At 46.5% G+C, this 26,092-nt stretch overlaps 1 protein-coding gene across 1 annotated transcript; it reads left to right on the forward strand.

The window, feature by feature from the left end:
* Window positions 1-12,762: 12,762 nt before the first annotated feature.
* On the forward strand, window positions 12,763-13,990 carry RNF222 (ring finger protein 222). Its single transcript, XM_037809853.1, has one exon. It carries the CDS (start codon window positions 13,214-13,216, stop codon window positions 13,862-13,864), a length of 651 nt encoding a protein of 216 aa, XP_037665781.1. The 5' UTR covers window positions 12,763-13,213; the 3' UTR covers window positions 13,865-13,990.
* Window positions 13,991-26,092: the final 12,102 nt, after the last annotated feature.

Here is a 26,092-nt window from a genome sequence, read left to right on the forward strand (position 1 = left end):
TCTCCATTTTCCCCAGCTCCTCAGGGGGGCCTGCATATATATTTTTATTCTCTGCCCAAATTACTTAGGGATGTGTTGCTTTTCCACACTAACCTATGCAAACCTACCAGGTCTCTCTTCCTATTGAAAGTTCCATGTAATTATGGTATCTGGACAAACTGTATGAGTTAAATTGTTTAGGAAATATAGATCTTGCACCAACTAAACATCTCTTCCCTTTGTCTCACATGGAATGTGAGGTTTTAAAACACAGTCAGTATTGTCCTCTACCCTTTGGCCCGATTTGCCCTAGTCCTAACTACATCCGCTTCATTCATATCTCTAGTTGAAGTCTGGATTCTTTTTCAGCTTTTTTTAACAGTTGCTATATGTTCTAATACTGACATTCATATCTGCCGAGTTCTAGCTCTGAGTTTCAGGTGTCACACAGGTACCCAAAGTTCCAGGGATTGATCAGGTTATACACAAGGGGGTAAGCATCTCAGAGTTTGGAGATAGCCATTACAATTCAGGAATAGATGTGCCTGCTGTAAGAGCTTACAATCTAGGGACCATTACAATGAGCGTTCCCCTGATAAGCTGTGCTCTAAGGTTCAATTCTGAGTTTACACATTGTAGTTAGTCCACATTGGTGAGGCATTATGGTGTTTGCCTTTGTTTCTGGTGTAGTTCACTCAAAATTCTGCCTACAGGATCCATTCACCTCGTTACGTGTCTCACAGCTTCACTCCTTCTCCCGGTTGTTCAATATTCCATTGTATGCACACACCACAGTTCACCATTCTGTTCCCCAGTCATTGCACTCTTAGGCCACCTCCACCCATTGCAAATCATAGCATAGATATTTAAGTTTAAAATGTGAATCAACTTTTTTTTTTTTAGTTAAGTAAATAATTTTACACATGGTTCTTAGGGCAATAATTATGAAGCCAAGCCACTAGAGGAGGTTCTCCCCAGTGATTCCTTTCTCTTCCCTATTCCATCTTTCCTCCCATTACCATACTCATCTCATGGAGAACCTGTCTCCATGAGACACTTTTTCATGGACAATGGCTAAAGTACAGCTCTAAACCAATGATGGAGTCATTCTCCTTGTCTTCAGCCCAGCTGAAGTTTCTTAATCCATTATGACTTTGAAGGAGGACTTCTGTTGTGGATTCCAAAGGAGCTTAAAAAGGAAAGTAAAAGAATGGCATTGCCCAAACTTCTCCTGCACCCCACCTCTGGCCCAACACACATGAGCTGGGCCTGACAAGCTAGATTTATTCATGTAACATTTATTGAGCTCTACTAAAATCAGACCCATGTGCTAGAGTCTATAGAGATGAATTAGACTGGATCACCTCCTTTGAGGTCTTAAAAGAGGGGCAAAAGATGCCAGGGGGGAGGTGATGAGGTAGAAAGACATCCCAGCCAGAGAAAAATAGCATTAAAAAAATCATAGAGTTCCAAACGCCTGAGGTCTGCCAGGGACTGAATTCAAAGTCACTTTGTGGCCACATGGTATGGCATGAAAGAGGCCGAGGGGAGGGGGATATCAGTAGAAAGGCTAAGAAAGGCAGAGAAGGGCCTCATGAGCTGGCTGGGGAGAGTGGGCTTTGTCCTGGGGGAAGTAGGGACCCATGGAAGTCTCCAGAGGGACGGGAGGGAAGGGATGAGATCTCTGAGGACACTCTGTGGCCACCACATACTGTCGTGCAGTTTGGGCAGAGCATAAAAGTGCCAGCTGAGGGGGCTGAGGGCTGGGTTGGGAATGGAAACCAGCCCTTACTCTTCCTACCAAGCTGTGTGTCCTGGCAATTGACCACTTAATAGAGGGCCCAGTTTGTCTTCTGGTCAAAGGCCAAAGGCGTCCCCCGTGCCAGCAGCAGCCCCAGGCTGTGTAACCATGGGGAGAACCCACGGGGAAAGAACCAAGGGGGCAGGTATGAGAGAGATTTCAGAGAAAGGGCAGCCTTGGGGTAAGGAGGCAAGCCCAGGGGATCGATGGAAACCCCAAAGCAGGCCCTTGAGTGGCGGGAACAAAGCAGGCCCAGGGCCTGCCAGGTGCAAAGAGGTGTGGGGAGACCGGCAGGGCTGCACCCAACTCGAGATCCTATGGAGAGTACAGCCACCCCCAGGAACCCCAAGCTTCTGTGCCTGCATTGGCAGTGAGAAGGTCAGCAGGGCCTCTTGGGGGGCCACCAAAGCCTCTCCGCTCCCATCTCAGCCTCTGGGGCAGCTTCCCTGGGGACCCTGCCCCCCACGTTGGGGCTCCTTCAGCTCTCACTGGTTAGGCCTGCCCATCTACCCACCTTCGCCAAGCCAGTCGGGACACTAAAAAGGAGGTAGGTGGAGGAGGAGGATATAGAATGTAGAATGTATATAGGAAGTTTGGTTTCTGTGCATGCTGCTACCCTACCCTCATACCCCCCAAACTCGTCCAGAGCCAGGATGGAACACACCCCCCCTGTCTGAACATGGGTGACCAAGGCAACCCCTTCCCTCTCCAAATGGCACAGTCTCCCTTAACCAGGGCCCAGTCATCAACCTAGGTGTGTCCCACGGAAGCATGTTTAGGCGGTAAAGGTCATTGTCAGGTGTCTTTTCAGGAACGGCAGCAATATAAAAAGACCCAGAGCCTCTGCCCTAGTGAACAAGGGCCTTCACCTGTAGACTGGCATGCTCCTCTCTCCCTTCCTCCTTCCCCCTTCCCCGCTGCTCCTTCTCTCCTGCTGCCTCTGGGCTGGGCCTGCAGTTTCTGCACCGTTTTCTCTCCCCCAGCTTCCATCCCCCTCTGCCTTCATCCCGGCAGCTGGTGTGGCTATTGAGGCTGATTCATTTATTTATGTATATTAAAGTGTCAGCCCTGCCGTAAGTTCTGGATGGCATGGTTTGCCCCGTCCTATTGGGGATCCCCTGCCTGCTGGGCCCCCAGCCCTCCATCCTCACAGCCTAGAGGAAGGAGCTTGGAGGAAGGAGGCGGCCAGATGTTCCCAAACTGGCTGCCCATTAACGTTATCTTGGGAGGCTGCTGAAAACTCAGATTCCAAGGAAGTGCTGCATGTGCTGATAATGGAGAAAGCTCCCGGATATTGTGGAGCAAAACTAGATTCAGATGTGTGCACGTGGTGTGCTACCTTTTGGTAAAAATGGGGAAGTCGGAATCTATATTTGTATTCGCTTGTACAGACATAAAAGTAAATAAGGACACACAAGACTAACCACCAAGCACATTGGTTACTTCTTGAAGGGGTGAATGGGGAATGGGCAGACGGGAAACAGAAAAGGCAGAGTCTTTTAATACTTTTTCATTTTTGACTCATCTGAATGCTGTACTTATTCAAGAAATTAATTTTTTCCAACACTTGTGAAAATTTTCAAAAATACAGTAAAGAATCCATTGAAAGAACTTCACAAAGAACATCCATCTATCCACCACCTAGATCCCACCATTAGCAGCCACTCTACATGTGTTATCAGAGATCTATCCATCTATTATCTATCCCTTTTAGTTTCCTAGCTGCTAAAACAAAATACCATACAATGGATTGGCTTAAACAATGGGAACTTATTGGTTCATGATTTTGAGGCTAGAAGTCTAAAATCAAGGTGTCAGCAAGGCGATGCTTTCTCCCCCAAGACTGTGGTGTTCTGGGGCTGGTTGCTGGTGATCCTTGGTCCTTGGCTTTTCTGTCACATGGTGACACACATGGAGACAACTTCTCCTTTCTCTTCCAGGTTCCGTTGACTTCCAGGTTCTGGCTTCCCCCCATCTGACTTTCACTCTGCTTATAAAACATTTCAGTAATCCAGATTAAAATGCAAGCTAATCTCTCACTGAAACTGGTAAACTCACTGCCCTACCCCCAAGTGGGACATGACTCCCAGGGGTGTATATCTCCCTGGCAACACAGGACATGACTCCCAAGAATGAGCCTGAACCCTGTATCATAGGATTGAGAAAGCCTTCTGGACCAAAAGGGGGAAGAGAAATGAAACAAAGTTTCAGTGGCTGAGAGATTTCAAATGGAGTCAAGAGGTCATTCTGGAGTTATAACTTATTATGCATCATAAGCTATCTCTTTTAGTTTTTAGTGTATTGGAATAGGTAAAAGGAAATACCTGAAACTGTTAAACTGCAATCCAGTATCCTTGATTCTGAAGACAATCATATAACTATAAAGTTTATACAGTGTAACACTGTGATTGTGAAAACCTTGTGGCTCACACTCCCTTTATCCAGCGTATGAACAGATGAGTAGAAAAATGGGGACAAAAAGTAAATGAATAATAGGGGGGAGAAGGAGTATGGGATGTTTTGGGTGTTCATTTTTACTTTTATTCTTATTCTTATTTTTATTTTTCAGAATAATGAAAATGTTCAATAATTGATTGTGGCGATGAATGCACAACAATATGAAGATACTATGAACAACTGATTGTACGCTTTCAATGATTGTATGGCATGTGAATATATCTCAATAAAATTGCATTAAAAAAGCACACAAACTAATTCAGTTGGGCCATACCTTAACTGAAGTAACCTCATCAAAAGCTCCTATTTACAATGGGTTCACACCCATTAACGGATTGAGATTAAGAACATGTTGTTCTGGGGTACATAACTCCAAACCATCACAGCTTCCATTAAAAAATATAGAAAATAGTTTCCTGGGTCCCTCCCAAGACCTGCCAAGTCCTGGGTGAGGATCTGGAAATCTGCGTCTTTAATCAGTTCTCTGAGTGATTCTAGTATTTGGGAACTTCTGTCACGGTCCATTTCCTCATCTCACACAGAAGCTGTATCTACAGTCAGTTGGCGGTTGGCTGGCCACGACTGGGGCTCTTCCCTTATCTGGAAGCCTTCTGCCTACAGGGTGAGCTCTTTCCAAGGAAGGTCTTACCTCTGGGGCCAAAATGGTCTCCAGACTCATCCCCGTCCTAGCCAGCGTCTTCCCTGGGACTGGACGTGCTTTGGTGCCTCAGCAACCAGTCCCTTTCCCCCAGTGTGGCTCCAGAACTTATCACAACTCTCCAATGAGGTCTGATCAGAGCAGAGTGCCCTGGTCCCATCCCTGCCTCAGCTGAAAACTATTATTCCTTGATGCAGTCTACATTCTCCCTTTCTGCTGTGCAGGGCAGGAAACCATAAAACAAGTGGCTGTATTTGCAACAGACACTGTTCACCCCACCAGTGCCAGGCTGGTCAGGCCCCATGAACTGGGAGGCTTGCAAGCCCTCTTGCCCCTCTTTAGCCTTCTCTTGTTGCCATAATAATGATGATGGTGAGAGAGAAAGAAAAATGCCCAGAGACCTTTGGAGACAGCCATTGAAACCAGAACCAGGAGAGAAGGACCAGCAGACATCAGTATGTGCCTTTCCATGTGACCAAGCAACCCTGGATGCCAGCAGACTGTCCTCAGAGGAGATCCACAAACAAAGGAGCTTTGCCCATAAATGGATCACCCTCATAATTGACTTTGATGAGACTTTGGACAAAGAGTTGTTACTGAAACGAGTTAAGATTTTGAATACATTGGGGTGGATTAAATGTATTTTGCATGCATAAAGAACATAACTTTTTGGGGTCTAGAGGGCAGAATTGGAACGAAAAATATCTTCTTCAGAAGACACTTTCAATCCTTCATCTGAGTTCCTGTGGTTGTGAACACTTTTGTAAATAAGACCTTCAAAGATATTATTATTATTTAAGGTGTAGTCTCACTTGTGAACAAGGAAATGTAGATGATGCCAAATTAAATGATGCTGGTCCTTAAATCATATTACTGGAGTCCTTATATGCAAAGGAAATTAGGACACAGACACTCAGACACAGACACAAGTTAGAATAAGCCAGAAAACGAGGCAGCTCAGCATGTGACAGTAACAGAAATGGAAACCAGAGAACACCAAGGATACTGGAAGCCAGCACCTGAGTGCTGCAGACCCTGGAAGAAAGAATGGCTTGTGGAGACCTTGTCACCTGGGTATATAGGAGAATGGAATTTCCTTCAAGGCTGCGCAGAGAACGAAGTTCTTCACATATAATCTTTTTTTATGCAATTTTATTGAGACATAGTCACATAACATACAGTCATCCAAAGTTTGCAATCAATTGTCCACAGTCTCATCATAGAGTTGTGCACTCATTACCACAATTGATTTTTGAACATTTTCATTGATTGAAAAAATAAAAATAAGAATAAATATGGAAATAAAATTCTTTTTATATCCACCTAAAAAATAAAAAAAATATTAAAAAATGATGATGATGATGGTGGTGGTGGATAACACTGAGGAGCCCTGATTGCCAACCAGGCATCGTTCTAGCACATCATTTGTGTTTGTTCAATCATCACAACAATCCTATAGAGTAAGTATGATTATCCCCGTTTTTACAGATGAAGCAACTGAGACTTGGAGAGCTTAGGTAACTTCCCCAAAGGTACATGGATTTCCTCTTTAGTTGCCACACACGTAAACACACACACAGAGCTCTCATGAGGTCTCCCGTGCTGGCCTTGGCTGTACCTTGGACCCATGAACTTCCTACTACCGAAGCCTAGAGTGCAGCTCCTGGCCTATAAACCTGTGCTCTGAACTTTTACTGATAATGAGCTCCCCTCTGCCTGTCAAAACCTAACAGTCCTCTGTCCCACTCTCTCAGGATCTTGCTAGATGGCTATAGCCAACCTTGTACAGAAATTAAAACTAAGCTGTAACTGGCTGATGCATTTACCTTCTCAGGAAAATGTGTATTTACATACACACTCACACACACACACACATATACATTTATAATTTTAAAAGTGAAATTATTTTAGGGGGGAGAGGGGGGATGCAAAACCATGACAGACTATAATAATATTTACATGTTAAAGGGTATCTTCAAAGCAAACTCCATGGCAGGGCCAGTGGAAAAGATTTGGGGGCCTTAGGACTTCCTATTGCCCCATAAGTCACAATGAATAAATCGGGGTGTTGATACTGAGTATCTGGGACTTCTTTTCAGGAACCCCCAGAAAGCCCAAGTCACGAGCCAAGTCACAAGCCACACTGCTTCAGGAGCTAAGATCTTTGCAATGGGCCCCTGGAGGGGCTGAGGGAAGGAATAGAAATTTGGGGAACCCTCTGGGACTGGAGTTGACACATTAAAGGACACCCAGTTATATTTGAGTTTCAGATAAACAGCAAATAATTTTTTAGAATAAGAAGTATGTCCCAAATATTGCATCGGACATACTTAAACCAAAAATCTATTCATTGTGTATCTGAAATTCAAATGTAACTGGGCATCCCACCTTTTTAATCAGTAAATCCAGCAACCCTCTCTGGGACTCCGCACATCCAGCTCCCAGGAAAACAACACGAGAAACTATCACGATGGCTGATAACCACCCACCTCTGTGTCCCTGACTTAAGTGAGGGGTAGGGGGCTGCCCTGGTGCCCTCCCACACCAGCTCCAAGGTGGCCATGGGGTCAAGGCCATGGTGGTTCAGTGAGGGAAGGGATCCTGGGTGGGCCAATGGGGTCCCACTCTTGCCTTGGCTGCACCTTGGACCCAGGAATTCCCTTCTTCAGAAGAAAGCCAGTTTCTTGGGGACACAGCCCTCCAGTCCCGAGAGAGCTGGGAGCGAGCCCCCAAGACGCTACCCAATTCCGCTGACTTCACTCCTGCCTTATTCTGTATTTTTTTCTGATCCCAAAAGAAATGCATGTTCAGCGCAAAAAATTCAAATGCTGCAGGAATGTTTGACTTAGAAAGCCCCTCCAGAGACAACTGCTATTAACAGTTTGCTGTATCTTCTTCCAGATTTTTCTCCACAACTATTAATGTGTATTATTGTCATCTCAGAAAATGGAATCGTATTTTGCACACTGTTCTGAAGCATTGTGTGTGTTTCTATTTCGTTGGTTTTACTCTACCTCGTTCTTTACACCAGTGCAGTTTGGTCCTCTGGGGGCTCCGAGCCTCTTGGAGCGTTTGACGAGTGACCAATGCACGTGAGCACCTCGCACGCATATTTCCGTCCCACTTGGGTGTCAGAGCCTCCCCGGGGCTGATCTCCCGACCCCTGCGCCCCGAGCAGAGAGGCGGGCGGCTGGGAAGGGCTGGGGTCCTGCCCTTCCCGTCGTGGGGTGGGAGAAGCCCCAGGGCACCCCTCCACAGTGAGACCCTCTGCCCTCCCTGGGGCGCCCACCCCAGGCCCCTCCTCGGGCCGGGGGCTCCTCGCCGTGCGTCGGCACCGAGGTCACCTGACTCAGCCGCTGCCAACCCCCTGGGTCACGCCAAGAGCCTCCTGGCCTCAAACGGGTTGAGCGACATTCACCTCCCGGCTGCGCAGTCACCGGGACGCGCTCGGCAGCGACAGCCGCGGGAGGAGACGCGCCGCCCTCCCCGGCGCCCGGTGGCTCGGGTCTGCTCCACGCGCCCGCGGAGAGGCGCCGGCTGCGCCCTCCGTCCCAGCCAGAGTGAGTCCGGGGGTCTGCCCCGGGGTGGGGGGCGAGGGGGAGGCCAGATCCGGGTGGGGATGCCCATCACATCTTGCCAAGGGTTAGACTGAAACCAAGGGATACAGGGTTGTGAGAGGGTCTGTATGTCTGTGTGTGTAAGTCTGTGTAAAGGGTGTGCAGGACTCTGTGTGAGTGTGTGTGTGTGTGTGTGAATGTGTGTAAGTCTATTTGGGGGTTGTATGTGTCAGTATATGTAAGTCTGTGCGTGTTTTCCTGTGTAAATGTATGTATATGTGTGTGTGAATGTGTGTGTGTAAGTCTGTGGGTGTAAACCTATTTGGAGATGTATGTGTGTGTGTAAGTCTGTGTAAATGTTCATGTCTGTGTGTGAATGTGTGTAGATGTGTGAGTGTGTGTAAGTCTCTGTGTGTAAGTCTTTTTGGGGTGTATATGTGAGTCTGTAAGTCTGTATATATAAGTCTGTGTGTTTGTATGATGTGTGTAAGAGCGTGTCAGTTTGAGTGGGGTGTGAGTTTATGGGTGTGTGTGAGTGTAAGTCTGTGGGAGTATGAGCTTACTGAGGGGGTGTGTGAGTTTGTGTAAGTCTGTGGGTGTAAGTCTATTTGGGGTGTGTATGTGTGATGCATGCAAGTCTGTATGTATAAGTCTGTGTGTGTTTGTATGATGTGTATGAAAGTGTGTTTAAGTCTGTGGGGGTGTGAGTTTATGGAGGGGTGTGTGTGAGTGTGTGTACATCTGTGTGTGTAAGTGTGCTTGTGGTCCAAGGGTGGGGAAGTGGTCACAGGCAGGGCTGAAGGTAGAGAGCCTTGCCTTGGGGCTTGGGGAGGGAAACCAGGTGTCTGGAAGTGTCACTCTGTCTCACAGTCCTCTGTCCCAGGGCAAGGGGCTCTCCCTGGGCTGGGGACATGTCCCCACCACCAGCCCTCGCCATGGGTTGCTGCTGTGGGGTCAGCTCCCCTGTCTTCCCCTGCATCACAGGTGACCAGAGGAGCAGCCTGTTAAGGTCACTCCAAGGAGGGAAGTCTGGGTAGCCAGCTTTCCTTCTGTGCCTCTTCATCTTCACCTTTGACCAAGGCCTGGAATATCCCCCGTGGGGCACAGGGAGCCCTCATTCCCAGGGTGGGCTGGGAAGCCAGACTGACCCGAGTCTGCTCTATGCCCTGTGACTTTGAATAAGTTACTTAACTTACACCCTGAGCCTCAGTTCCCTCACCTGTAAAATGGAGATAATTCCTACCTCCCAGGGTTGTTGTCAGATTAAATGAGGAAGGGATGAAAAGTGCCAAACACATAATTAGTGTTCAACAAATAGTTGCTGTTGTAATTATTTATTATTAGCTCGACTGGTGCTGTGTCACCTAGGGAGATTGTCCAGCCCGCCATCCCACCTCCTAAAGCACCAACAGGGGGATGCCTTTGACAGCTACTCCCTTACGTTATTATTTAACTACTCTGTACCCCAAGTAGTGCCCCAGCACCCAAGGCAGAGCCCAGCCCATAGGAGGAATTCAAGGATGGGAAATGGAATGGCATTATGAGAAGGGGAGGGATGCATGGAGGAAAGGGTCAGGGAAAGACTGAGAAAGGGAGGTGAGAAAAAGGTGGGGATGGAGACTGCCATGCCAGGCAGGAAAGGATCGCCCAGAGAGGTTATCGGTGGGGACCTGGGGTGTTTTTGCATTCCCTGGATCCCTTTTGCTTTTCTCAAAGCCAGAGAGGCTCTTCTTCCTCTCCTTCCCTGCACATCCCCGGGATCCTGCTTCCTGACTTGGGCAGTATCCAGTCAGCCAATCTATTCACCACTTCTAATAATGGTGTCATTCAACTATGGACTCTTTTCTCTTTCTGCTAGCTCCCTCTCCGTCCCCTTCCCAGGTGATCTTGGGCAAGTCACTTGCCCTCTCTGGGCCTGGGTCTGCTCGTCTATAAAACAGGGAGGTTCCACTGGTGTCCTTCCCCTGGTGTTCTCTTCTCTATCCTCTGTTATTCTCCTGCTTATCTTGAAACCTACTTCTCAGTTACCAAAACAATTTAAGCTATTGATCATTAGTCCTCCTTTTTTTCTAGAAGAGAAAACTTATAAATGTCCACTGGGCTCTAAAGTTTCATGAAGGAATTTTTTGGTCACTATTTATTCCCAAAGCCTAGCTCCATAGCTCAGTACCTGGCATATAGGAGGTGCTCAGTAAATATTTTTTAATGACTGGGTGGATGGAAGGATGGAAGGATGGAAAGAAGGATGGATGGATGGATGGATGGATGGATGGATGAATGGATGGATAGATGGATGGAAGGAAGGAAGGATGGAAGGATGAAGGAAGTATGGATGGATGGATGGATGAAGGAAGGATGGGTGGATGGAAGAAGGATAGATGGGAGATGGATGGATGGATGGGTGGATGGATAGATGGATGGAAGGAAGGAAGGATGGATGGATGAAGGAAGTTGGATGGATGGATGGATGGATGAAGGAAGGATGGGTGGATGGAAGAAGGATAGATGGGAGATGGATGGATGGATGGGTGGATGGATGGATGGATGGTGGGTGGATGGATGGACGGACAGATGGATGGATGGATGGATGATGGGTGGGTGGATGGATGGATGGATGGATGGATAAAATTGCTACCATATCCCTGTGGAGAGTCAGGAAATGCAGGGGAGCATGATAGGACTTGGCTGGCCTAAGGAAATTCTGCTCATCCTGACAATGTCCCCTCTTTAATTTAGCCATTTGTAAATGTGTTATGAAATGAGAACTACTCAGAAACACTGGAATTGCCATCTTAACTTTTAACCCATTGCCCATCACTTAGTTAACCATTGTCATCTTGTTCAGTTACTCTAATCTGATGTGAGCTGCCCTCTATGTTAAGGGTGTGTGATTTTAGTTATCCGCAAAATAAGAAGCAGCTGGGGGTGAGAAGGAAGGGCAGATGCTGTGACTGCCCTCCAGAGACAGGACAAAGGTCTCCAAGCACCCTTCAGGAGAGGAGGGGAAGCCTTGGCCTGCCTTAGTAATGTCACCATTTAATGAGCACTTACTCTATACCAGACTCTTCACTTGCATTAACTCACTTAATACCTCCAACAGTTCGGAGAGGAAGTCAGTATCATTATCACCAGCCCCATCTTACAGACGGGGATACTGAGGCTCCGAGAGGCTAAAAAACTTGCCTAAGGTTATTCAGACAATAACAGGTTGGCAAGGACTTGAACCCAAGATCCAGGGCCCCAAGATCTGCACATACACCCCCAGGTTGGCTCCAACTGGCAGGGGCAGGAGGAGGGCCCCCAGTGACAAAGTTTCTGGTGCTGCCTCCAAGTCTCCAGGCTCCCATCCTCGCCTCTAGGTATGTTTGCTCTTTCTCAGTGATGGGACATTTTCAAGTTGACAAAATGGATTTGGAACCAAGCCTAGAGAGGGAAGAGATTTGTGATCTCTAGGATACGTCCTTCCTCATTCACTGACCTTGCTCCCGTTGGGTCACCTCTCAGGCCTGAGGGCTGCTGCATAAATCTTATCTTGTCAGTAAGTCCAGCGGGCTTTGTCTGTGTTATCCATGAAAGAATATATCAGTAACAGGTGATCACAGTTCCTTCGAAAGAGGCTGTTTTAGATGCATGCAGGCTACGGAAGAGTGATACCAGGGGCTTTGATTTGAAGATACTGGAACTCTGCCCCATGCACAAAGAGATGTTTCCCTTCAAGGTCATCGTTATGGGAAGCTGTGTTCGTAATCCAACAATTCTGGCATCACTGAAAGCATATCTTTGGGGCCCCTCCCTTGCCCTCAGATCATTTTAAACTTCACCTTGTTGCTTCATAGTGTCTTTCTATCTTTGTTCTAAATCATTATCATGCCACTTGATCACTCATTTACTTTCTCACCAGACTTGCCTTCCCATGACTTTTGGCCATTTCCAAAATATCAGAGACATCCTCAAAGGATGAAAAATCTGCCTTCACCGAGGTTATTCAGAAGGTTAGCCTTTAAGAAGAATCTGGAGAAGGACTGAGCAGAGCAGATGGAGGATGAGCCCACAGCTCCCTGACGTGACTATGTCAAGGTCCAGCAGGCATTTGGATGTGTAAGTTCTGAGCTTTATTTTTAAAACAGTCATTGCTTTTCAGCCCCACATAGCACAGAGGAAGGCAATCCGCTGGCTGGGGACCTTCAGCCACCACCAACTGAGGGGGGAGACTGAGGAGTAGCAGAGGCTTTTCAGGAACATAGCCACACTGGATGCAGGTGAAATTGGGGACAGGACTGAGGCTGGGGGGTGCATCTTCTTAGCCAACTGCTTCCCCTTCCTGCATGGAACCAGGAAGTGGTGAAGTGATGGGTGACCTCACCATCTGTGCATGTCAGGGCTGATGGGAAGCATCAGGAAGTCTTCATCATCCTCCACCTTCACCACGCTCCACACACTTCCATCTAGAGTCCTTCCAACATGGCTGGGATCTCTTGTCATCTGTCTCTCCCCTTCTAAAAGCACCCCCTTCTCATGTCCTCCTAAGGATCTTAGACCCCTTCCTTGGTTTGATTCAGGTAGGCAACTGAGGAGGTGTAGCCGTGGCAGAAAGAGTAGCAGGAAAGGAAAGAAGAGACAGAAGACAAGGGGAAAGAAAAAGAGATCAGCAGAAGCAGAGGTGTAGGTGGGAGGAAGGGAGAAGGAGGGGAGGAGGAAATGGCACCGATGCTCACAGGCCTCCCCGCCCACAGCTAAGGGCTCTGCCTTCTCAGAGAGGCCATGTCAGAAGGAGAGAGCAAGGACAGCTCGGGCAGCGAGTGCCCTGTGTGCTACGAAAAGTTCCGGGATCTGGAGGGCACCAGCCGGACGCTGAGCTGCGGCCACGTGTTCTGCCATGACTGCCTCGTCAAGTACCTGCTGTCCACCCGCGTGGACGGGCAGGTGCAGAGGACCATCGTGTGTCCCATCTGCCGCTATGTCACCTTCCTCAGCAAGAAGAGCTCCCGGTGGCCCTCTGTGCTGGACAAGAGCTCCCAGACCCTGGCCGTGCCCGTGGGCCTGCCCCCTGTGCCACCGCCGGCCACGCTGGGCCACACGAACCCCCTGGCCGACTCCCAGCCCGCCTGGAGACCGAGTCAGGCGAGGCTGCCGGGGAGCCCGAGCACGCAGCTCCCCTTGGAAGTGCTGCCTGGCCTGCCCCGGGAGCCCCAGATCTTCGTCATCAGTCGCCACGGGATGCCCCTGGGGGAGCAGGACAGTGTCCTGCCCCGGCGCAGCCTGGCGGAGCTCTCCGGGGCGTCCCCGGCCCCCAGCTCGACCCGGTCGTTCTGCTGCCGCTCACGGGCGCTGCTGCTCATCACCCTCATTGCCATGGTGGCCGTGGTGGCCGCCATCTTGCCCTGGATCCTGCTGGTGAGGAAGCAGGTGTGAGCGATGGCCCCTGGAGGGGCAGTGGAGAGAGGCTTGGCCTGAGAGCTACTCTGGGAGGTGCCCTGCTCCCCAGGCTGGGCTGGTCATGGCTTGGAGAGGACAGAGGGAGCCCCTGGTGCAGACCTGGCCCCCCCAGCCCTGTGGAGTGGGCAGGCAGGCAGAGGGGGAGGCCTGGAGCAGAGAGAGGACGTGAGGGTGCTGCTGGGTGGGAGATCTGGTGGTCTTCACTTCACCTCCTGCTCCTTACCGCCCAGTAAGGGGCTTGGGCAAGACAGGGAAGTTGGGGACTGGTGATCTCTGAGGCTGGAGCTGAGCTTAGAGGCTGAGCTGTTCTGGATTGAAATAGAAACCCCAGGTCTCAGGCCAGGGTGAAAGAATATGATGGAAGCTGGTCCCCAAGAGCAACAGCTATGGCCTCCAGGTGTACCTGAGCAAGAGGGGAGGATGGGTGGTTACTGCCCTCCTGTGGGGCTACCAGCCCTGAGGTGCAGAGCTTACCAGCAGGTCAGGTGGGCCTCCCTGGGGCAAGGAATTTCTGAGCTCTGCTAGCAAATGTCCTGCTGGATGGGGGCCCAAGGGCAGGGCTCCTCCAGGCCAAAAGTCCCACCAAGAGTTCTCCAGCTTACACTCAGGAACAAACAGAAGGGGTGATGCTCCCAGCCCCCATCTACAATCCTCCCAGCTGTGCAGCTGTGCTCTCCTTGTCACCCCCATGTCCTTCTCCCAGGCTCCAAATGGCCATCTGGGAAGGTCTCAGTGGCTGTGGCTCAGGATTTCTGGGGGAAGTAACAGAAAAGGGTCTTCCTGGGTTGCTGAGACCACCTCAGGAAACAGATTTATTGCTAAGGCTGAGGCCAGTGAAATGGCCCACATCTGGAGTGTGAAATCTCCCCAACCCGCAGGCCCAAGGAGTGGTTCAGCTGTTGAGTCTTGAGGTTCTCAAGGATGATTTGGAAGGCACAGAGCAGAAGGGATGCCCAACAGCTTCTGACAGCTGAGACTTGAGTCAGCTGAGAACTATGTGTGCAAATTAACCCCTGGTGTCCCCCGCCCCTGTCCCAGGCCACATCTTCCTCCTCGTCGCCCAACCACTCATTAGAAGCCACACCAGCCAGGCCAGTTTCCGAGGCAGGTTCCCCGACTGGGCTAGGTGAGGAAGGGTGGGGAAGAAGACAGTAGCTTGTCAAGGACGCTACTATCTCCACGAAGGCTGAAGTTCAGGTGCTATTGTCAGCAGCTCACCAAGGCCTCTTTCCCTGGAGAGCCCCACCCTGGGACGTGTTGGGGGTCCCTGAGGAGAGCCACCAGGAAAAGCCTCAGACGGTCTTGCCTGAGGAGCGAGTCATTCGGGAACAGCTGTCTGATGTTTATTGAGGTCTAGAAGTCAACCCTTTGAGATTAAAAATAACAAAAACCTCCAGATTTTCTCTCAAAGAGGTGGGTATGTGTGTGTTTGCTCTCCAGGCACACCAATAACTGAGCTCTCCGCAACCCCTAACTCCCTCTGCAAAGTTTGTTCTCTGTGGGAAAAGAGTTAGCATTCTGCCTCCTAGCAATAGCCTGTAGTGGGGCTATCTGGGGACCCCCCAGGCAATGGGGTCCCCCTACAGGGGGTATTTGGGACATAGTGCTGGATGATTTAAAGCACTTATGGGCTTCTTTGTGCTCTTTACAAAACTAAAGAGCACAGGTGCTATTTGGAAGGGATGGGGATAATAGGGAGATTCCATGAAAAAATTATTTATTGTAGGAATAAAAATAATATTAATTTACAAAGACCTCTAGTGAGGCTGTTTTAACTTCAGTCAAGCTGCTTTATGTCATGGATTTCTGGGGAGCCTGGTTTTAGTCTTTTCAGATTCTGTTATGTTTGCCAAAAGTTTATTTCAGACTACCTGTAGTGTTTTCATATTGTTCAGCCGTGACTTATAGATGGCATTTCTTTTATTTTCAAAGAATGTCAAACGTTATTTTTTAAATAAATGTGTCTATTTTCTCAAAGATTCCAGAGGCTTTGAAATGTATGTGGGAAGCCATGAGCTTGGAATTTTAAGAGTTTATTTTAGATGGAAAGGACGGTTTGAAAAAGGAAAATGCAAATTAAACATTTGTTCCACCACACTTGTAAAAGCAACACAAATTGACGTTCTGCTGACATATCATTTTTCACACATTAGGCTGTCAAATCCCAAAAGTTTGATAACCCGCTCTCTTGCCTAGGCTGAGGGGAAGAAAGTAAGTTCTTGTTGGGAAGGTACATTGGTTAAACCCCTCTGGAGGGGAATTTGGTGATATCTTTCAGAATTTCCACTTTGGTCCCACAATTCCTGGCCTAGAAATTTATCCTACAGATAGTACTTGCACATATGGGCAGTGATATAGGTACATTGTTATGTAATTGCAGCCATTTGTATAATAACAAAAGATGGGGAAAACCCTAAATGTCAATCAACAGGAGACACGTTATATAACTTAACGTACGTGGAATATCATGCAGCCATAAAAAGAACAAGGAGGACTCTGAACTGATACGGAAGGGAAAAAGCAAGGTGTAGAACACTAGTATAGAATACTACAATTTGTGTAGAAATGGGGAAGGGGCTCAGACTTTACATTCATGTATGCTTATTTATGCATAAAGGGAGATCCAGCAAAAAAAAAATAACAATGATTAACTGGAAGGGAATGAAAAAACGATGGCATGGGAGAATTTTCACTTTACATTTTATACTTTTTGATTTTTGAACCAAGTGAATTTATTGCTTATTCAAAAATTAAAATTAAAAATTATATTAGAAGCTAAAGATCTCTTCAGTGGATACATCTGTGGCCTGGGGAGAAGGGAGTTGCCAAACTGCTTGTCCTGTGGATCAGGAGTGTCAGCCCCCCATCATTTAATGTGCTTGTTTTGGTTCCCCTTCTCTACCTGTCCTTGTCTTTCTTAAGTAAAATCTTTTGCTCTAAGTGACCACCTTGGGATCAGGGCACTACAGGAAGATGCCTTCAAATGGATGGATGGATAGATGATAGATAGATAGACAGATTGATAGATACAGATAGATAGATAGATAGATAGATAGATAGATAGATAGATTAATTGATTGATTGATTAATAGATATAGGAGGATGGATGGGTGATGGATGGATGGATGGATGGACAGATGGATGATAGATATAGATAGATAGATAGATAGGGAGATATAGGGAGATAGAGATAGGAGGATAGATAGAAGAATGGATGGATGGATGGTTGATAGATATAAGATAGATAGATAGATATAGGGAGATAGAGATAGGATGGATGGAAGGATGGATGGATGATATAGATAGATGATAGATTGACAGATAGATAAAGGAGGATGGATGGGTGATGGATGATGGATGGGTGATTTATGGATGGATAATATATGATTGATAGAGAGATAGGAGGATGGATGGATGGACATGATAGAGACAGATGATAGACAGGCAGACAGACAGATAGATAGATAGGAAGATAGATGATGCCAGGGTTAAACAAGAATTTCACTCTTCTCCTCCTCCCCTTGTCCAGAGCACCCACCCACACACATCCACACACACAATTGCCACCTCCCATCATCACAATAACCTTTAATGCTAATATACCCTTGCAGGCTAGGCTTGCCAAACAAGCCTGAGGATCCTATAGCATTGCCAGGGTTGCCAAGGAGCCTGGACACACACATGAGAGAGGCCTCTGTGCCATCAGATACAGTCCCATGATCACCCCCCTTGTAGACAACACGCTCCTTGTGGGAGATCTTACTAATCTTGGTATTGCTAGTGCAGGCATAGAAATTGAATAGAATAGTAAGAGCCTGATAAATATTTGTAGAATGAATGGATGAATGAACAAATAAACATGATGGCTTGGCCCAAGGGACTTCGGTGTGGATATCTGGATAAAATGTCTGCTTTGGTGTGTCTGAGGTCTTCACAAAGACCAGCTTCAAAACTAACCTAAAGAGCCAGTTTCAAAGTCCCTTGTCAAAATTGAGTAAGAGGAATGCAAAGAAGGGGGGAGGGGCGGGGAGACCAGGTGGTCAGAGGATCAGACACCTGCTAAGGAAACAGACTCTATAACCCAGGGGCCAGTTTTGCATCTGCGTGTGCAATTTGTACCCTGACAACCTTCACAGTGTATCAAGTGGCCACGCTGTACAAATGGTGAGCTCGTGGTTTCATTTTGATGACTCAGTGTTGGACGGAGGGAGGGAGACGGAGAATGATGGGGGTGCGGAGGAAACAAAGAGGATATTTGTGGAGAAAGAAAATGAGGAAGGAAGAGACCAGAAGCAGGCGGGGTTGGTTAAGGAAGCTAGTAAGGGCGGTAAGAGGAAAGAGACGGGGTTAGATCGCGAAGACCAGACAGGAAGGCAAGGTAGAACGTAGGAGCATTCGGGGGCTCCCTCTGGCTTTGGGCCTCCAAATCGAACTCAGCCCAGCCCCAGGGTCCTGGGGGCTTCCCCCCACATGCCTCTCATAGCAACCACCAGGACCTCCTCTGCATCACGCTGCCTCACACCTCCATGCCTTCCCTCAAGCTATTTCCACTACCACGTGGAGCTGATGTTAACATTCCTCAAAACTCCACGCAAGTGTGATCTCACCTTAGAAGACTTCCCTGACCCCAGAGCTCTCTTGTGTTCCAGAAGCACAGATGCACTGAGGACAGACAGCTCAGCGAGCTGTTTTCCTGTGACCCTGTGGCCTTTGATTTCATTGTCTATCTCCCCTCAGACCCTGAGCTGCCTGCAGACAGAAACTTTGATTTCATTTCGTGGCTCCAGTGTCTAGTTCCGGGCTAGCCGATGAAAGACACGCCATAAACATTTGTTGAAAAGAGTGGCAGCAGAGGAAGTCTCACTGGATTTTTGAATTATGAGTAAAACCTGGGGCTGTTTCCTTCGCAGCATATTTAATAGCACAACTGTTTTTAAATCAGGAAAACACGTGCTCTTTACTGACTCTATTCTGGGCCCTCAATGATGTGGCTTCTCATTCTTTGACTGGATGTATTGTGACAAATTGTGACCATACAAAGAGTTGTCAGAAGGCACTGAGGGAGCCAGCTGGTCTAGACCCAGCTCCTGATCTGTCACACACCAGCGAGAACTTGCACAAGTTCCTCTCACTTCTCCGTGACTCAGTCTCCCCATCTGTAAAATGGGGACAATAATTATACCAGCATCACAGGGCTGTTCTGTGAATTAGTGTGAATACATGTTCTAGTTTGCTAATGCTGCTGGAATGCAAAACACCAGAGATGGATTGGCTTTTATAAAAGGGGGTTTATTTGGTTACACAGTTACAGTCTTAAGGCCATAAAGTGTCCAAGGTAACACATCAGCAATCGGGTACCTTCACTGGAGGATGGCCAATGGTGTCTGGAAAACCTCTGTTAGCTGGGAAGGCACGTGGCTGGCATCTGCTCCAAAGTTCTGGTTTCAAAATGGCTTTCTCCCAGGACGTTCCCCTCTAGGCTGCAGTTCCTCAAAAATGTCACTCTTAGTTGCACTTGCGATATCCTTTCTCAGCTTCTCCGGAGCAAGAGTCTGCTTTCAACAGCTGTCTTCAAACTGTCTTTCATCTGCAGCTCCTGTACGTTCTTCAAAGTGTCCCTCTTGGCTGTAGGTCCTCGCAAAATGTCACTCACAGCTGCACTGAGTTCCTTCTGTTATGTCAGCTCATTTATATGGCTCCACTGATCAACTTAGACTCACCCCGAATGGGCGGAGCAACACCTCCCTGGAAATTATCCAGAGTCATCACCCACAGCTGGGTGGGGCACATTCCAAAGAAACACTCGAAGAATTGCAATCTAATCAACACTGATAACGTCTGCCCACACAAGATTACATCAAAGATAATGGAGTTTGGGGGGACATAATACATTCAAACTGGCACACATGTCAAGTGCATCCAAGAATCCTAGCACTCAGTGAGCTCACCTCTTGTGTAGTATTACGAAAGGGATGTTATTCGGTATGACTCCTGATTTATTCATTCATCAGAAAACCATCCCCTACCAGGCGCGCTGCAGGACACGCTGGGGGAGTTCATCAGGAACCACAACCTGCCTGAGAGACCCCCTTCCCATCAGCTCCTGAGCTGAATAAGGGCAGGCAGTTGAATTCAGAAAGGGGCATCCCGCGCCGCAGGGAAGGGCTTCCTCCACCGCCGGCTCCTTAGAAAGTGTTGTCCCCGCATCACCCGGAGCTCGTTAGAAATACTGATTCAGACCTACTTCCGTGGGGTGGGGGTTGATCGGCTTCCCAGGCCTAGGAAGCCCCTCGCCAGCAGGGGCCGAATCCGGGGCGCTGACGCAGGGTTGCCTCCGCGCAGGCTCACGCCCCGCGGAACTCGATAAAGGTGTGGCGCGCTTGACCCGCCCACTCCACTGCGGGGCGCGGAAGATCGGCGTCCAGGTAACCCAGGCAACAGGTGGGCCGGAGCCCCAGCGCCACCTGGCGGCCAAGGTAGGACCTGTTGTTGCAGGATATCTCTACTGAGGAATCTGAAAATGAAGAGGGAGCCTCTTCTCTATGTGTATCAAACAGATGTAGAGCCTTGTTGCTCTCATATATCACCTGATGCCTTCTGTTCTGATAATGAAGAACCAGTTATTCCTTCTGATATAGAAGCCTATTTAATAGAACTTTCACCTGAAAACACCCCAGTACAATTTCCAAATGATAGAAAGCAGAAAGGCCTTACTGCAATAACTGGGGCAGGTCAATGCATATCCTCCAAGTCCTATATTAGAAGATTGTAACTAAAGGAGAAGCAAGCAGGCCCAAACAAAGGGAAAAAAAATGAGAGATAGTCGTACAGAGCCGGGTAAAAGCTGTGAATATTTATTTTTTTAATGTAGAAAGACTTTCTAACCTTCTAATATATAGATAACATGTAACCATCTTGTCCTCTGTAAAAAGAAAATAGGATGGGGCTTTAGCTGTTACTTTAATCATAAATAAGTCGTATATCATAAGGCTGAATACAGTTTTTTGTTTTTGTTTTTGTTTCGTTTTGCAGTTTAGGATCTCACAACTTTATTGCATGATGCATGAATCAGGCAGCATCCCATTCAGAAAGTGGAAGGGAGCTCCGCCCAGGGAGTGGAACTGGGACGCTCATATAGGGTGAACAGTGCAAGCAAGTGAGAAAATACTCTGATTGGCAGATATTAAGTTTCCATTTTACATGGGGGGGGGTCAGAGTGGGGAGCAAATATAAATTGATTAGTATGGTGTGCTTATCCATTCTGATAAGCTATGTCCACTGGACCAAAACTAGTTTTACCACCAGGTGTTGGTTATCAGCAACACCTGTAGAGTGTGTTCCATTCCCTTGGGAAACTCCTGCAGGTCAACTGTTTTTGTCTCCGGAAAAGCCCTTCTTGGAAAGAGGTTCCCTCCTGGCAACACTCAATGCAGGCAGCCATTTTATTTTACTTAACAGTGTCGTACCCCCACCCCCACCCCCAGTCATTTTTCCAATGACGTCATTGGAAACTTGACCAAAACACTTCAGTCACCAACATTGATTTCTTTTCTTGTCAATCATTGGAGTAATCTCAGTTAGTCATTTTGTTCCATTTTCCGTTTACTTTATCATGTTTCAAATTTGTTTCCTTTCTTGATTTCAGTGAGGTTTGTTGAGTGGCTGTTCAATGACATTTAAGACCCTTGGAGTTGGGTTACTTAAATCAGTTGGAGTGGGGTTACTTACTCAATTGAGTGATGGGGCTGAAGAGCATTTAAGGTGGGATTAAAGCTCTGTTTCATAACTTTAGATGTATTTATAACTGCTCGCTCCAGGTCATATGTTTTTAGAGAAGGTAAGAAGGTGCTCATGAAAGAGTGAAACTCTGTATTATGGTAGGTCAAGGGATGGGGGGTATTAACCCTCTTTTGTTGGTTCGAGGCCTGATGTACAAAAGCTCTTAAGTTAACTTTCTGACTGTCATGTTGGGTAGACAATATATGCAAGATCACAGGATCCAGTCCAATTTAGAGGTAGGTGACAAAACCCATGCAGTTATCTGCAGTTTACAAAGGGGTTGCAAAGTAGTTCAGACAATGAACGGGCAGAATCGGATAACCCACAAGAGTGTGCTTTTGCTTTCCATTGAAACATACTTTCTCTCTGTATTCACTTTACAAGTTTGTATATATTATGCCCCCAGAAAAAGCCATGTTCTTTGATTCAATCTTGTGGAGGCAGACCTATATTAATGTTGATTAGGTTGGAACCTACTGGTTCAGTGTTTCCATGGAGATGTGACTCAATCAAGACCTTTCATTGGATTATTTCTATGGAGGTGTTGCCCCACCCATTCAGGGTGGATCTTTATTGGATCACTGGAGTACTTTAAAAAGAGCCATACCTGCCTATAATTGTGCCTGGGAATCTCCTCCTGAATGCCTCTTTGTTGCTCAGATGTGGCCCTCTATCTCTAGCTAAGCCAGCTTGGCAGGTGAAATCACTGCCCTCCCTGCTACGTGGGATCTGACACCCAGGAGAGTAAATCTCCTGGCAACGTGGAATGTGATTCCTGGGGAGGAATCTAGACCTGGCATTGTGGGATGGAGAACATCTTCTTGACCAAAAGGGGGATGTGAAAGGAAATGAAATAAGCTTCAGTGGCAGAGAGATTCCAAAAGGAGCAGAGACGTCACTCTGGGGGGTACTCTTATAATATAGACAACCCTTTTTACGTTCTAATGAATTGGAATAGCTAACAGTAAATACCTGAAACTATCAAACTACAGCCCAGAACCCTTGAATCTTGAAGACAATTATATAAAAAATGTAGCTTATGAGGGGTGACAAGGTGATTGGGAAAGCCATAAGGACAACACTCCCCTTTGTCCAGTGTATGGATGGATCGTAGAAAAATGGGGACAAAAAAAAAAAAAAGGCACCAGTGTTCTTTTTTACTTTAATTGTTCTTTATCACTTTAATTTTTATTATTATTATTTTTCTGTGTGTGGTAATGAAAATGTTCAAAAATTAATTTTGGTGATAAATGCACAACTATGTAATGATACTGTGAATAATTGAATGTACGCTTTGTATGACTGCATGGTATGCGAATATATCTCAATAAAATTGAATTAAAAAATAAAAATAAAGACATAAAAGAACAACAAAAAAAGAGCTATACAGGCCCAGATGCAGAATAGCTGTGAGTGACATTTTGGAGAGCAACTGAGAGTGACATTTTGAAAAGGAGCTGCAGCTAAGAGAGGACAAAATGCCCCAAGAGCAACATTTTGGAGAATGCCATTTTGAAACGCAACCTGGGAGCAAGTAGACGCCAGCCACGTGTCTTCCCAGCTAACAGAGGTTTTCCGGAAGCCAATGGTCTTTCTCCAGTGAAGGGACCCGATTGTTGATGCCTTACCTTGGACACTTTATGGCCTTAAGACTGTAACTGCGTAACCAAATAAACTCCCTTTAAAAAAGCCAATCCATTTCTGGTGTTTTGCAAAATGGCAGAATTAGCAAACCAGAACAGTCACCTCCTTTTGGTCAAAGATAACCACAAAAAGTTTATTTTTAGTCAAAAAATAAGGCTGGTTTCATTAGATTTTTTTTAGCCTAATTATTTACAGAGTTGCACCTAGAAAGCTGATCTACCATATAGGCCCTCTGAAATTTGCTTTGCTGGTAATTTCCATAAGGAACTCCCAATTGGACTTTTTTTTTTAATTCAGTTTTATTGAGATATATTCACATACCATACAATCATCCATGGTGTACAATCAGCTGTTCACAGTACCATCATATAGCTGTGCATTCATCACCCCAATCTATTTTTGAACATTTTCCTTACACCAGAAAGAATCAGAATGAGATTAAAAAATAAAAATAAAAAAGAACACCCAAATCACCCCCCCCATCCCACCGTATTTTTCATTTAGGTTTTGTCCCCATTTTTCTACTCATCCTTTCATACACTGGATAAAGGGAGTGTGATCCACAAGGTTTTCACAATCATACTGTCACCCCTTATAACCCACATTGTTTTACAATCATGTTAAGGTTGTAGTTTGATAGTTTCAGGTATTTACTTCTAGCTATTCCAATATACTAAATCTAAAAAGTGTTATTTATATAGCGTGTAAGAATGCCCACCAGAGTGACCTCTCGACTCCACTTGAAATCTCTCAGCCACTGAAAGTATTTCGTCTCACTTTGCATCCCCCTTTTGGTCAAGAAGATGTTTTCAATCCCACGATGCCAGGTCCAGATTCATCCCCGGGAGTCATATCCTGCGTTGCCAGGGAGATTTACACCCCCGGGAGTCAGGTCCCACGTAGGGGGGCGGGCAGCAAGATCACCCGCCAACATGGCTTAGAGAGAGAGGGCCACAAATGAGCAACAAAAAGGCACTCAGGGGGAGACTCTTAGGCACAATTATAAGCAGGTTTAGCCTCTCCTTACAGCAACCAACTTCATAGGGGCCAACCCCAGGACAGAGGGCTCAGCACATCAAGCCATCAGTCCCCAATGTTTGTAAGAACATCAGCAACAATCCAGGTGAGGAAGTCCAACACCTCTGCATCCTCCCCCAGCTCTTCAGGAGGGCCCCAAATCTAAATTTTTATTCTCCACCCAAATTACTTTAGGATGTGTTGCTATTTCATTCCAATCTATACAGACCTACAATAGCTCACTTCCTACTCAAAGTTCCAATTGGACTTTTTTTTAAATTCAGTTTTATTGAGATATATTCACATACCATACAATCATCCATGGTGCACAATCAGCTGTTCACAGCACCGTCACACAGCTGTGCATCCATCACCCCAATCTATCCTCAAACATTTTCCTCACACCAGAAAGAATCAGAATAAGAATAAAAAATAAAAATAAAAAAAAACACCCAAATCACCCCCTCCCATCCCACCCTACTTTTCATTCAAGTTTTGTCCCCATTTCTCCACTCATCCCTTCATACACTGGACAAAGGGAGTGTGATCCACAAGGTCTTCACAACCGCACCATCACCCCTTGTAAGCTACATTGTTTTACAATCATCTCCAAGAGTCAAGGCTACTGGGTTGGAGTTTGGTAGTTTCAGGTATTTACTTCTAGCCATTCCAATAGATTAAAACCTAAAAAGTGTTATCTATATAGTGCGTAAGAATGTCCACCGAGTGACCTCTCGACTCCATCCGAAATCTCCCAGCCACCTAAGCTTTACTTCATTTCATCTCGCATCCCCCTTTTGGTCAAGAATATGCTTGCAATTCCAGTTGGACTTTTGAAAGCCTCTGGAGGACGGGATGCCAAGCCAAGAAATCAACACCAGATTTCACATGCAGTACATATAGATTGGGTGAATTCCTCTTTCTCAAGGCCCCCAAAGTATCATATAGTCCCTGTTTTCCAGAGAGTATCCTTCTTTACTGACCTGTAGGTCTGGGAACCCTGGAGCTAGGTACCAGATCGATTTTTCCAAAAGAATTTTGTAGGACTTGTCTCCATAAAGTCAACCATAGTTCCTTAAAAGTCTTTGGTCACGTCTGATTAAATGAGGGACATTTTCAAACATGACATTTCATTCAAAGCTTTTGTTATATAATCAGTGTCTCCAATTATGTCCTGTTAACAAAGAGGACAGATTCTGATTGAACCTATGCAAATAACTATTTTGCCATAAAAATGAGAATATTAAAAAAGAGTTTACAAATTCTGGAGAGTTCAGGCAGGGAGAAAAAGATGAAATGTTTTATGAATTACAGATAGCTTAAGGGAAAAGAGTATCCTCTAGGACCTAGAAAATAGAACATTAAAACATCAGCAATATTCCAAACAACACTATAATCATTCTTTATCAGTTCATTCAGTCCTGGGTAATTAGTTTTCATTCTGCTCAATCTTGTGAGCAAATTTATGAATCCATCAGCTTCTTCATTAGAATTCTGGAATCTTGACTCAGTCTGATAGGATGGTGTACTGGTTTGTACACGTTATGTCCCCCAGAAAAAAACACGTTCTTTGATGCAATCTTGTGGAGGCAGACATATTAGTGGAGATTAAGTCAGAATGTTTGGATTAGGTTGTTTCCATGGAAATGCACCCCACCCAACTGTGGGTGATAACTCTGATTGGATAATTTCCATTGAGATGTGCCCCCCCCCATTCAGCATGGGCCTTGATTAGTTTACTGGATCACTATATAAGCTCAGACA

This window comes from Choloepus didactylus, chromosome 18, assembly GCF_015220235.1.
Source record: "Choloepus didactylus isolate mChoDid1 chromosome 18, mChoDid1.pri, whole genome shotgun sequence".
In the NCBI taxonomy this organism is placed as follows: domain Eukaryota; kingdom Metazoa; phylum Chordata; class Mammalia; order Pilosa; family Megalonychidae; genus Choloepus; species Choloepus didactylus.

What these genes read in the sequence shown, in the direction of transcription:
- RNF222 (XM_037809853.1), top strand. Translation starts at nt 13,214, where the DNA reads ATGTCAGAAGGAGAGAGCAAGGACAGCTCGGGCAGCGAGTGCCCTGTG.